A 12,728-nucleotide genomic window follows, 5' to 3' on the forward strand; every position below is an offset into this window, starting at 1 on the left:
GACTTTAAAATGTTTTTGTATATTACAGAAATGCTGTCTGAGTCCTCAAAACTGATAAATATTTTTTCCGGAATACAAATAGGTGGGAGGTGAGAAAAATTGGGAAGGTTTTGTTTAGCAAAGTTTCTGATTTGAAGGTAGTGAAAGAAATGTGTTGCTGGAAAGTTAAATTTGGAGTGTAATTATTCATAGGATGCGAAGACATTGTCTATGTACAAATCTTTAAGTGATTTAATCCCAAATGTTTTCCAAACATTAAAAACTGCGTAGGTTTGATAGGGTGGAAAAAGGTGGTATTGTGCAGAGATGCCACAAATTAAAGCTTCTCTATCTTGAAGTGCTTCCTACATTGGTTCCATATTCTGAGTGAATGAAGTACAATTGGGCTGTTAGTATATTGACAGCACCTTGTATTTACTGGGGTAGAAAGCAAGGAATATAAAAAAGTGCTGCAGGAGTTTATTTCTAATGCAGACCAAGCCTGTGTATGTTCATCTATTTGTGTCAATGTCCAGGGGCCTCATATATAACGCCGTGCGTAGAATTCACACTATAACATTGCATACAGACAAAAGCGGAAATGTTTGTACACACAAAAAAATCCAGATGCATAAATCTGTGCATTTGCCAACTTCCACGTTCTTCCGCTCCATATATCCCGGTCAGCGTGAAAAGTAACGCGCCTGCTGTCCCGCCCCAACTCCTCCCAGAATTACACCTCTTTGAATATGCAAATCAATATAAATAGCCCTTAAGCTCAGCCTTCTGTGAAAAGACAATGGCAAAAACACGGGGGAAAATAGAAGAATTTCAACGAATACCAAGTGGAGGCAAGGAAAAACTTACTATTTGTTGGTTTAAACAGTGGTATAATCAACAAAAGGAAGATGATCGAGTGACACAGAGTGTCGGAGAAACTTGAATACTCAAGTTCACAAAGTCGCACAGTGCCCAAAATAAAAAAGAAGTTGTCAGATATCAAAGTCGCCGTGAAAAGGCGAGTTGTAGCCCACCGTCTGAGTGTCATATGAAAGCTTATTAGGGTACAGAGAAAAAAAAATAGGCACACAGTGGGAAAAAGCACGAAATGTTAACTTTAATCACAAAAATTTCCACTTTAATCATGTAGTTTATTTTGTCATTAAAGTAGAACATCATAAACTTCATCTTAAAATCGTTTAATTTACTAGCTTCTCAAATCCCATTCTAAGTAAAGTAGCATGTTAAATGCTTTGTTTTGTATTTGATCTTCTATGTGCTCTATGTATGAATCACTACGTGTTTCTTAAATGGGCTTTCTCTTCCTCCTACAGGACACAGAATCCATTACATTCATGATATTACAGCTCTCTGAATAATTAAAATACTGAGATGTATACTTGATATCATTTTCATGATGATAGGAGTTAAAGCATGTTATTAAACATTGGAAAACGGTGGTGCAGTGATTATTCCTGCCTCACGCAAGATGCTTGCTGCACCATGCGTGACCTTCGATGAAATAAGTTATTGCAGCAGTAATAATAATAATAATAATAATTCATTACATTTATATAGCGCTTTTCTCAGTACTCAAAGCACTATCCACCCAGGGAGGAACCGGGAAGCGAACCCACAATCTTCCACAGTCTCCTTACTGCAAAGCAGCAGCACTACCACTACTGTCTCTTTCAAATGTACTAACCCCCAATTCCTGTCCTTACTTTTCTTTCTCCAAATACCCAATCACCACACAATCAGCTCTGTAGTAGACGTTAAGCCATCTGTAAGCTTAGAATGCCGATTCTTCAAAACTTTTAAGTTACACTGAAATATCTTTGTAGTACATGTTTAATTATTCTATCCATCTATCCTTCCAGTGTCGCACCAGCCACAGCAAGAATACAGAGGAAGGCAGGAAGAATCTGTGAATGGAGCGCCAGCTCCTCGCTAGCGCTGCAGCACCGTGTCCTCACATGTTTAATTATCAACAATATAGATTATTTAAATGATGTTAACATTTTATCTGTATAATATAATAAACATACAGTATTTTCCTGCATTTCGTCTTAAAAATGATATCGTCATCATATGTAAATATGTGCTTTATAAAGTGGCTCAGGTTGTGCAATATTATAACTGTTTTGCAAGTTTACAGTGAGATAATTATACTTATAAGTACAAAGCGTTCTACAAGGAGCACTTGATGGACTGATTGAGTGCGTTTATAGTTCTTGGGATGAAACTGTTTCTGAACCACGAGGTCAGTACAGGAAAGGCTCTGAAGCGTTTGCCGTATGAGAGCAGTTCAATAGACAGCATGGCTGAGGCAGAGTGTGCTTGATGCTGTATACTAATAATCTCTTTCCAATCATCTGCTGTAGAGCTATGATTCCCCACTCAGAAAGTGAACTGCCAGTGGCTCAATGGCAATTTCAAAAAGCAGTGGTGACAAGGGGAATCCTTGTCTAGTACCATGCTCTAGTTTGAAGTAGTCTGAATTAACATTGTTAATACAAACTGCAGCTTTGGGACTGTGTAGGAGACGGGCGGGGAAGGATGGGGGAAGGCAGCTGCTTTGGGACACTGCTTCCCTCAGGACACTAGTTGGCAGCTTCCCTGCAGCATTGCGGTGCCCCGGATTCCCGCAGGGCACCATGGAATCTGGAGTTCTGCTTCACCCTGCTGGATGCTGTGGGTGCCGCAAGGAGGCACTGCAGGGAGACTGAGGAGTCCCTACTGTCTGCATAGCCTGGAAGTACTCCAAAGTACTTCTGGGCTGAAGAAATTGCAAGTTCTCCATCTGACCCAGAAGTGCTGACAAGTCACATGGATGGAAGGACAGAAGCACTTCCGGATCAAGGAGTATTTAAAGGACTGCTGTGAACCCAGCAAGCGAGCCAGAGTCGGGAGTAGGACACAGCTTGCTGGGAGGTGTTGAGGAGAGAATATTGTGATTGATTGTGCTGATTTTTTGTAGTTATTGCCTGTTTATTGTGGTGGACGTGCTTTGGGGCACTATAGAAGGAAGAAATTAAACAACTTCTTGGTGATTTTATCCCGTGTCCTGTGTCTGTCTGTTGGGAAAAGGTGGGAAACAGTGCCACCTAGTGTCCATTCTATTACAACTGGCATACAGTAGTTTGATCCATGCACATATGTTCAGGCTAAACCCAAAATTTTTCAGTGTAGTAAAGAGATAGTTTAATTCAACCATCTCTCTTTTTCAGAATCCAACAATAATAATATCTCCAGGGTGATTTCTAGTTTTTAGCAGAGAAGCCAAAGCCGTTGATTAGACATATGTAACAATCTGTCACGTTATCTTCTGTCGTCACTATATGTTTAGGAATGCAAACAGCACTGATTTCCATGTATCTCTGAGCCAAGCTCCCAGATCAAACAGTCAAATATTTCTGAGAAGCCCAGAGTTTGTCTAGATGACCAATTTTACAAGCAACATAGAGCTTGTACACTTTCTTAACAAGTGTAGTCATGCTGCACCTTTCTCCTGTTCAGAGAGAGACAGAAAGAACTCATGAAAAACAGAAACATAATTATATACAGTATTTCTCAGAACTGGACTATTTTTTCATTGTATTTTGAAAATAAAATTTTTAGAACAGCTTTTCTCTACTAATCCACAGTAGTATTCCTTCGGTTTGATGAATTTTATATTGCTTTTACATGCATCATTTGTTCATAATTGTGCAGATACAGTATAATATAGGAGAGCAGGGTACATTTATGGCAAATATATCCAAAAGGAGCTTTATACTTTTCACAAAATGGTATGTTACCAACATCCATCCATTTTCCAACCCGCTGAATCCGAACACAGGGTCACGGGGGTCTGCTGGAGCCAATCCCAGCCAACACAGGGCACAAGGCAGGAACCAATCCCGGGCAGGGTGCCAACCCACCGCAGTGTTACCAACATGACATGCAATTAAGAAACACAATATTAACCTTCATTGATATGTTGATGATACTCAGTTGTATTGGTCATTTAAATCAAGTAATGCTTTTCAATTAAGTTTTCAATTTAGTTTAAGCAAACGGAGATTAAGAAGTGATATGATTGAAGTGTTTGCAGGAAATTAGTATAGCAGTTACTGTAAAATGTGTTCAGCAAGGATACGGGGACACAGTTGAAAACTTGTTAAGGGTAAATTCTGCACTAACATCGGGAGGTTTTTCTTCATACAGTAGTGCGATAGACAGTAGGACTCTCGGGACCTTGGGATGGCGAGCTTTGTTGGGCTGAACGGCCTGTTCTCATGAAGATATTTCTGATATTCCAATGTGTCAAGCAGAAGTGACTATTGTAATTCTTCGTGATCAGACAATTAGCATTTTCATATTCTACTCTACAATCAGTAAGGATCATATGTATAACTAAGATTAACCATATACTATCAGCTTTAAATCAATTTTCAGTTTCAGTTATGTTTAAAGCCGATATTAAAATCCTCTTCCTCATACATAAAATCATAATTTGCTAAGTTTCCTCACAACTAGTGAACCAGCTATTGCTTCCTTAAAATTCTGAGGATTTATAAAACTAGTGCCAGGGAAAAGGCACTTAATAAATTAAATTTAAAAAAATTAAACTGAAGTAAATTATGGTTTGGCAGAGACTTGGAATGGAATGGAATGTCTTTGGTGGTAATAATAATAATAATACACTTTATTTATATAGTACCTTTCCCATGCTCAAAGGCAATTACAGCACAGATCTCACAGCTGTAGAGAATGGAGCCCAAAAACAGATTTATTGACAAAGTTATGCATCAATTTGGGAGACCCCAGAGGTGTAGTAATACAGTATGGGCGACTTAATGATGCCACTGTGTAACTCGCTGGACAATGAAAGCTTCATTTGTACAACTTCCATTCTTCGGATTAGTTGGTTTTTAAATGGCTGTTTAGCTCCATTTCCTCTTTTGCATAGAAAAAAATACTGTTCCCTGGTAATTTTAACCACAAAAATGTTTTATCTTCTTTAAATGTTGCACAAGAAGAGGCTTTTATAAATTGGTCCACAATATTCTTTATTAAAATTTGCAGTGCCTTAGAAATTTACAAAGTAAAATGTCACTATAAATAAACATGAGTACTAATGGTATAACACTGAAACAACAACATAATGAAAATAAATCACCACAAAATAACAGTATTTTTGGCACAATGTCCCGTAAATGAATAACATCATGGCTTGATCATTTTAACACTACCAGACACGGCAAACTTTGGAGCCCCGGTTCATAATGGAAGTTTTGGGACAGTTGAAAGCTTTTTGAAACTCTTCAAAATTGCTCATTGCACCAATAACCCTGAAAAAATGAGAAAAGGTAATGTTTATTCAGTGAAATAGTTTTTATAGGAAATACATTATGAATATGAATGAAAAAATTGGGCAAAATATTACTAAATGATTCAACCTTGCAGGCCACCAATGAAGAAAGCGTGTTTAGAAAATGGGTGAAATTTACTGCACATTCACTTTTAGAAAGTAAACAATGATTAAACAAATTGAAAGTATAGTTTATATACTGTAATTTTGTATGTTATTTAAACATGTAAGCAATCTGGACTACCATGAACTGGCATGATGTCGTCTTCTGCAATGAAACCAGGATTTTTCCGGGGGCTGATAAGCTTCAGACTTACAGCTGGAGCTGAACAGGCAAAAATGCAATACAGACATCAACTTAGAATGATAAATGTTTACAGCGATGGCTTTTAAGTGTCATTGCTTATGATAGTCTTTCTCCATTGTTTTTGTTCAGAGTCTGACTGCACAAGAAGCACAGATTTGCTTTCTCCCACTGTGTAACCATTCAGGGGAGGACTGTCCTGTAATATTTTTCATAACCACATATGGGTACCATCTTCTGAGAATATATCCTGACTAGGCCGCCTGTATCCTCTGCCACATTGGCCACAAAGAGGAACACAGTCCTGGAATGGTAAGCCCACTAACCTACGTAACCACACTATCTGATACTGGGAAAGTTTGGAACAGTGGTATCAAACTCCAGTCCTGGAGTATCCCTTTTCTTAATTAGTGACCTGTTTTTGCTGCTAACTAACTTCTTTTGAATTAATTTTAAATGACTTGCTCTTGAAGACTCAGACCCCTTAATTGTTTCTTTTTCCTTATTTAACAGTCAAACAATAATGAGATATAAAATGAGCCAAAACATGACCAGCAACTGTGTCCATCATACAATATCTTAGCATAAAGAAAGATGAAGGCCTCAGGAATGCCGATCTGCTCAGGTCCACACAACATTTAAGCAGCAACAAGCCATAGAATTAAAGAACGGGTTTAATTAACAACAAGAATCAGCACCTAATTAAGCTACTAGTGGGAGTCAAATTGGTTGGAGTTTCAGGCCCTGACTTAGTTGGACTTCTGTTGGCTCACTCACTTCCCATTTCATTTCTGTTTTGGTGCCATTTAAGGAAAGAACTGAAGCAATTCAGAGCAACAAATCCTAAAAAACAAGTTAACTAAAATGAAAGGAAAAGGTCACCAATTAAGAAAAGGGTTAGAATGAAAAACCTGCAGCCACTGCAGCCCTCCAGGACCGCAGTTTGAGACCACTGGTTTAGAATAAAGCTTTAACCAACACACTTCTCTTTGGTGTATGAGAGAAAACTGGAATACCTCGAAAAAAATCTGTAAATCACAGGGGAGATAAATGGTCAAGAAAGACTTTGTCATGGAACAACTTAGGGGTGTTTTAAAAGTACTCTTTCATAATGATTTCAGAAATGTATTCAGACTTGTTCTATCAATCATAGTTTTTAAGTTATATCTTTTTTATTAGGCTGTACATTTAGAATATAAACCCTGTCACGGTCCTCTTCCGGGCTTCACTGAGGTGAGTGCTACCACTCCAGGGCAAGAGAGGGTGCTGTCACCTATGGTATCTTCTCTTTTTCCCTCAGCCCAGAAAAGATGCCCAGTAAAGCCCTCAACTCTGACTGTGATGTCCTAAATAAGCCCCATCCCACCAGTTGGCTTGCTATAAAAGGCGGCGGTCCCCTGAAGCTGGTGTCCATATGTGACCTGGAGATAGGACTAATGGAGCTCATGAGTGAGACTAAGGAGTGCAGAAACCTCTGTAGTAACTGAATATTTTTTAACATCCTTTGTGTTGTGACCTTGTGCACGGTATTTTTGTTTTTTTTTTTGTCTACATTATTAAACGGGTATTACTGGCTTGGTACCTCAATAATTCTGGCAGCTCTGAACTGGTTCTCTACCTCCACAACCCTATTTAAGGTGTACGTTTTAAAAGTTAAATCCAGGAATAAAATGTTTTTTGATTGTTGTTTGTGAACATTTTATAACTTTCAAGAAAGGCTTAAGTCTGTTGTTCCAGAGTTTACAGGCCTTAACACATTTGGACATGTTGAGATAGGAGTCGGCTTCTTGTATTGAGGCCCAGCTCCATGCCAGGTGGTGAGCAGATGTCCAAGTGTAAACATCTAATTTCTTGGATTCTCATCTGTACTTTTTCTCTAGAAATCTTGGAATTAGGTTCATCAGGACATTTCTGAAATGGAAATCTGATACAAAGGCTAATGAAATCCCAGTATGTTTACTGACTACTGCTGGAACCTTAAGCCGGATATTTCTGAGGCCAAGTTCAGCAGAAAATAGTACAACTGTACCTTTTAGAAGAGATGTTCCCAGCATGTATATGCAGTGTAAATATGTTTATTGTAAATTTTAATTATGTGTCATTTAAAATTGTTGCGTGGAGAAAGCCTCATTAAATGCTGTATTTGAAGGCAGCACAATAATACTGCACGATTCACTTTTATTGATTCATGTCACAAAAAAGTTACATTTTATTACCCAGTGAAATTGAACTGATGTTGTTAGCACTATGTTACAGTAATGCCAACAACTGTGCTACTGTATAGCCCTGAGTGACATCTAGTTTTATCAACTGTGTTTGTTTATATGACCATAACAATGATTATGATTAAACAATAAGCATTAAGGAAAATTACCTAAACTGAGGAGGGCTATGCACTCCACTTTGGATCTGATCTCTGGCAGCTTCTGAACGATAGGCATTACACCTAACCTGTAAGAGAATGTTGTATTAAAGACACATGTAGATCAGTAATGAAAATAATAATACATTTATTTATAGTGTGCCTTTCCCAACAAGGATGCTGGATCTGTAAGGCAGCAACATCAACCACTTGTGTCACCATGCCATCACTAAATAAAGCAGTTTTCTCATATTTGTTTTCATCCTTAAATATTATTTTCACTTGAATGTTTTTTATTAAAGGAGCAGACTTTTTTCTTTTAAATAAGTTATTCATGCCTACATTTATGATCATGTTTTAAAAATGTTGTGCATTTAACAACACAATTTTATAACTGTCTAAGAATTAACTATGCAGATACATTACATAACACGTAGAGTGATATATAATGCTTAGGTTTGTGCCCTACAGAGTTACAGAATAAGGAAACACGCAATTTCACTAGGAATGTGCAAACTTATGAACATTTAATTTTGTAAGATTATTTCAATCTGAGTGGAGTATCCACATTGGCTTTTAATTTTGATAGATGTACAGCCATGAGACTCTCTATTGACAATCCAACAAATCTAAAAATAAAATGAGGCAGCTGTCACATAGAAGAGCATCAAGAAGACAGTGAACCGTAATACCAACAGTGTCATAACTTTATCTCTTTGACAAATATTTTCTTTTATAGTTGAATATGAAAAAGAAAGAATATTTACATGTGCATAGCTGAGAAAGAAAAGCTGGTTGTTTGTTAGACCAAGGCCGGGTAAAAGAGATTCTTCTTTTCCTGATTGCTTATCATCAATCCACTTTCTGTATGCCTAAGGGAAAAATATGCAATAAACATTAGACAAAAGTATAGCAATTAAAAAAAAAATTGTCAGTATTGTAATGAAAATGTCTGTTTAAAATACACTTTAAGACATTGACAGTCCATTCTTTTCAGGCCTAGTTTTTCAAATTAGGCTTAATTTGTCATAGGGTTCATTAAATAAAAATATTCATTTCTAAAATAATTCCAGACTTTTAAAATGCTCTTAAGATAAAACAGTGTTAACAATATCCAAAAACAATTGCTTTGCTTTATATAATGCAAGGACATTATATGTATATTATAATTAATTGAAAACATTATTGTTTTTTAAATTAATAATATTAGTGGTATTATTAATTTTGAAACACAACTTAATAATACAAATCATATTTTAATATATTCCATTTCCCACGGTGGTCTAAAAGAGTTTTCTTTGGAGTAGCTTTAAAGAAAGGTGTTGTTACCGGACTGCAGTGCCAGTGCTAAGTTAGTTTGCACCTTAGGCCAACTAATTAATGCACCAACCAACTGTTCGTTAGCTAACCTGTGCGGTTGGCCACCCAAAACCCCACCATGATCTGCACCCTAGGCGAATGCCTAATTCGCATCTCTAATTGCAGCTCAGCTTTGGAGTGGTGTGCTTACTGAAAAGATTCATTGAGAACAAACTGGCTTTACTAGAAAACATTCTTTCTTAGATGATATGGGCACCTTCCTCTACAGTACTGATATGGACACCTCTCCAAGTCTTCAGCTACACTTCCTTCACTTGATGCTGAGCGTTCTGCCTCAATGAAATTAGGCAAATGAATATAAACAGAAAAATCAATTCTACCAAAAATTCTGTTTGGTAAAAAGCACTCAAAGTCAGGACTCCCTAAAAAGATAACCTAAACCCAACCCTAACCCTAACTAAATGTCACAAAAAAGGTTTTATTCTTAATTCCAAAAATGTTTACAACATCATCTTTTATGGCTTCATGAAACCGACAACATTATGATGTGTTGCTACTGATCCTGTAACTCGAAACTTGGTCTGCCAATGATAAAATGTGGATGGCCATGAGAAAAACAACACAAGATTATGGTGCCTACAATCAAAATACAAAAAGATGATGTGGTGACAACATCAAAATAAAGATAAAAATAGTAGCATTGTTAAAATGAAAATAAAATTATAAAACAATCACAAAAGTTACAGTAATTCTGCGCATTTCATAACCTCAGGGTCAAACTGTCCTTTGGACAGTTGATTGTACTTGTGGATTGCTTTGAAACAAGTAGATGACAATTTTATCAATAGGATCAAATCATTACATTTTTCACCTTAGTAATTGCACAGTTTCTAATATTTCTCACCCATTCTAATCAGAACTTATCTCCGCTATCACCTTCTTTGATGCCCACCACTCTGTCTCACTTTGTACTAATGGTATTCCTTTATTTTAAATACTATTGACATTTAATCAGTTCTCATTTATTTCATTGCTTAGAGTCTGTCTCCGGCTACAAGATTATTTGGTACAAATTGAGGTTTCTTCTGCCAATAATCACTGCAAAGTAGGAGATCTCCAAATTAACATTTCCATTAGCTTTCAATACAGATACATAGGCATTGATATTCATTCCAAGCTACATTCTATTCTATTACACACAACACCACTACAAGCATATTTTGGTCACGCTGTATAAATGCTTTATAATGGATACCTAAACTAAACAGTCTATAAATATTTTAATATTAATAATAAATTACCAGCAATAATAAGTTGGCAACATATTACTAAATATCGACAAATAAAAAAAACATACTGTATGTCGGCTAATTTTCTCTTTTTTAATAATGTCATCTAATTTCAATCAAATCTGTCAAGGCATTTTTACGATTTTGGGGTATTTATTTTTTCTTTGGTAGGGAAGTTTTTAACCCCTAAATATTGATTTGTCAAAATGTCCTTACTTAGCAGATACCCGAGTAAGTGAGTCAGTCAACTTTTCATTATGTATTCTGTACATAGATGTCTGTAAATGTATATCTTTGCTTATGAAATAATAATACATTTACATGTAATAATACATTTATGTTTACTTAGGGCAGCACAGTAGCAAAGTAGTGGCACTGCTGCCTCGCAACAAGGAGACTGAGGTTTGCATCCTGGGTGCTCCCTGTGTGGTCTTTACGTGTTCTCCCCGTGTTCACATGGGTTCCCTCTGGGTGATCGCGCTTCCTCCCACCGTCCAAAGACACGCAGGTCCGGTGGATTGGAATTGTTAAGTTGGCCTGTGATGGCACCTGTCCAGGTGTTGTTCCTGCCTGGTGTATGATGATTGCTGGGATAGGCTCCAGCTGCCATGTGACCCTGCACTGGATAAGAAGGTCTGCAAGATGGATAGATGCATGGGCATTTATAAAGTTATATTCATAGTCGTATATTAGAATATCAGATTCCACCAAGAAATGGAGTGTAGATTACACCTACATAAATTCTGAAATACTTGTAAACTACTTGATCTTTTTACAATTGTATGTAATGCCCTGTTTTTTTTTTTTTTACCTCTGGTGAGAAAAATAGATTGAGATTAGTCATTTCTTTGTTTGTGTTATGTGACTTATTACTCCCGGGTCCTCCCTGCGTGGAGTTTGCATGTTCTCCCCGTGTCTGCGTGGGTTTCCTCCGGGCGCTCCGGTTTCCTCCCACAGTCCAAAGACATGCAGGTTAGGTGGACTGGCGATTCTAAATTGGCCCTAGTGTGTGCTTGGTGTGTGGGTGTGTTTGTGTGTGTCCTGCGGTGGGTTGGCACCCTGCCCGGGATTGGTTCCTGCCTTGTGCCCTGTGTTGGCTGGGATTGGCTCCAGCAGACCCCCGTGACCCTGTGTTCGGCTTCAGCGGGTTGGAAAATGGATGGATGGATGGACTTATTACTCATTCTATTTGTGATAAATAAAATTTAAAAAAAGTATCAATCCATGTATATTGTCCATTGCAGGACATACTTCATGCTCACAAAAGCAAACTCTTTCATAGAGGACAAGCTAACCTAACAACCTGTTTTGGGGAGATAAAAACTAGAGCACCTGAAGAAAACTCTTATAGACACAAGGGAAAGAATAAATTCTGCAGAGTATTACATGGCTATAGAAAATCAAACAGCTCATATGAAAATAATTCAAACTTAAAATACCCTGAAAGCTTCACGAATGCCAGCATTGTCTGCAATATTTTCACCAAGAGTTCTTTTTCCTTTCACCTAAGTTGAAGAGAAATATTTTATACATTTCAAAAGCAAAGCCAATATTTATAATCAACTTAACTCAATCAGCCATCAGATTTTCACAGTGCTGCATGTCAATTTTCCTGATAATAAAGTAAAAAATGTCTCATGTCTTTCAGTTATGTTATTACTTTTGAGCTCTGATGTGAATTTTACTTTAACAGAAATATGACACATATAATCTGCTGATTTAATATACAGTTTAGAAAAAAATATAAAATATGGGAATATTAATAATGACAACTCACTGTTCCCAGCTTTGGTCTTAACCCTTTATGAAAAATATATCTTTAGGAGTTATGTTGTAATAGTTATAAGTCTTACATACATTCATCCCTGCTTCTTTCCAGTTGTAGCCATTATACTGGTCAATCATACATTGGGTCTTTTCTGTGAACTTAGAAATTGAAGAATTGGTCCACCATTGATGTAAATTTCCATCTTTATCGTATTTCCGGCCTGAAAGAAGTAAACAATATTGGTTGATATGCATACATACTTACAAATGACACTCATTTCTTTCTGATTTGTCCAGAGTTTACTTAGTACATTCTACTTTAATATTATTTAAGAACTAATAACTTGACCA

The 12,728-nt window shown here is 36.9% G+C and overlaps 2 protein-coding genes across 2 annotated transcripts in view; both read right to left on the reverse strand.

Moving 5' to 3' along the window:
* The window catches only part of sms (spermine synthase), an 844,074-nt gene that overhangs the window by 411,753 nt on the left and 419,593 nt on the right, over positions 1 to 12,728 (reverse strand). The window lies entirely within an intron of this gene.
* The window catches only part of phex (phosphate regulating endopeptidase homolog, X-linked), a 239,778-nt gene continuing 232,057 nt past the window's right edge, over positions 5,008 to 12,728 (reverse strand). Inside the window, exons 18-22 of the mRNA XM_028799436.2 lie at positions 12,468 to 12,598; positions 12,050 to 12,115; positions 8,769 to 8,873; positions 8,014 to 8,090; positions 5,008 to 5,315 (exon numbers count right to left, since the gene is read on the reverse strand). Coding sequence (XP_028655269.1) covers positions 5,213 to 5,315; positions 8,014 to 8,090; positions 8,769 to 8,873; positions 12,050 to 12,115; positions 12,468 to 12,598 — 482 coding nt within the window. The 3' untranslated portion in view covers positions 5,008 to 5,212. The remainder of the gene's footprint in view (positions 5,316 to 8,013; positions 8,091 to 8,768; positions 8,874 to 12,049; positions 12,116 to 12,467; positions 12,599 to 12,728) is intronic.

This window comes from Erpetoichthys calabaricus, chromosome 4 (assembly GCF_900747795.2).
Source record: "Erpetoichthys calabaricus chromosome 4, fErpCal1.3, whole genome shotgun sequence".
NCBI classification, from domain to species: Eukaryota; Metazoa; Chordata; class Cladistia; order Polypteriformes; family Polypteridae; genus Erpetoichthys; species Erpetoichthys calabaricus.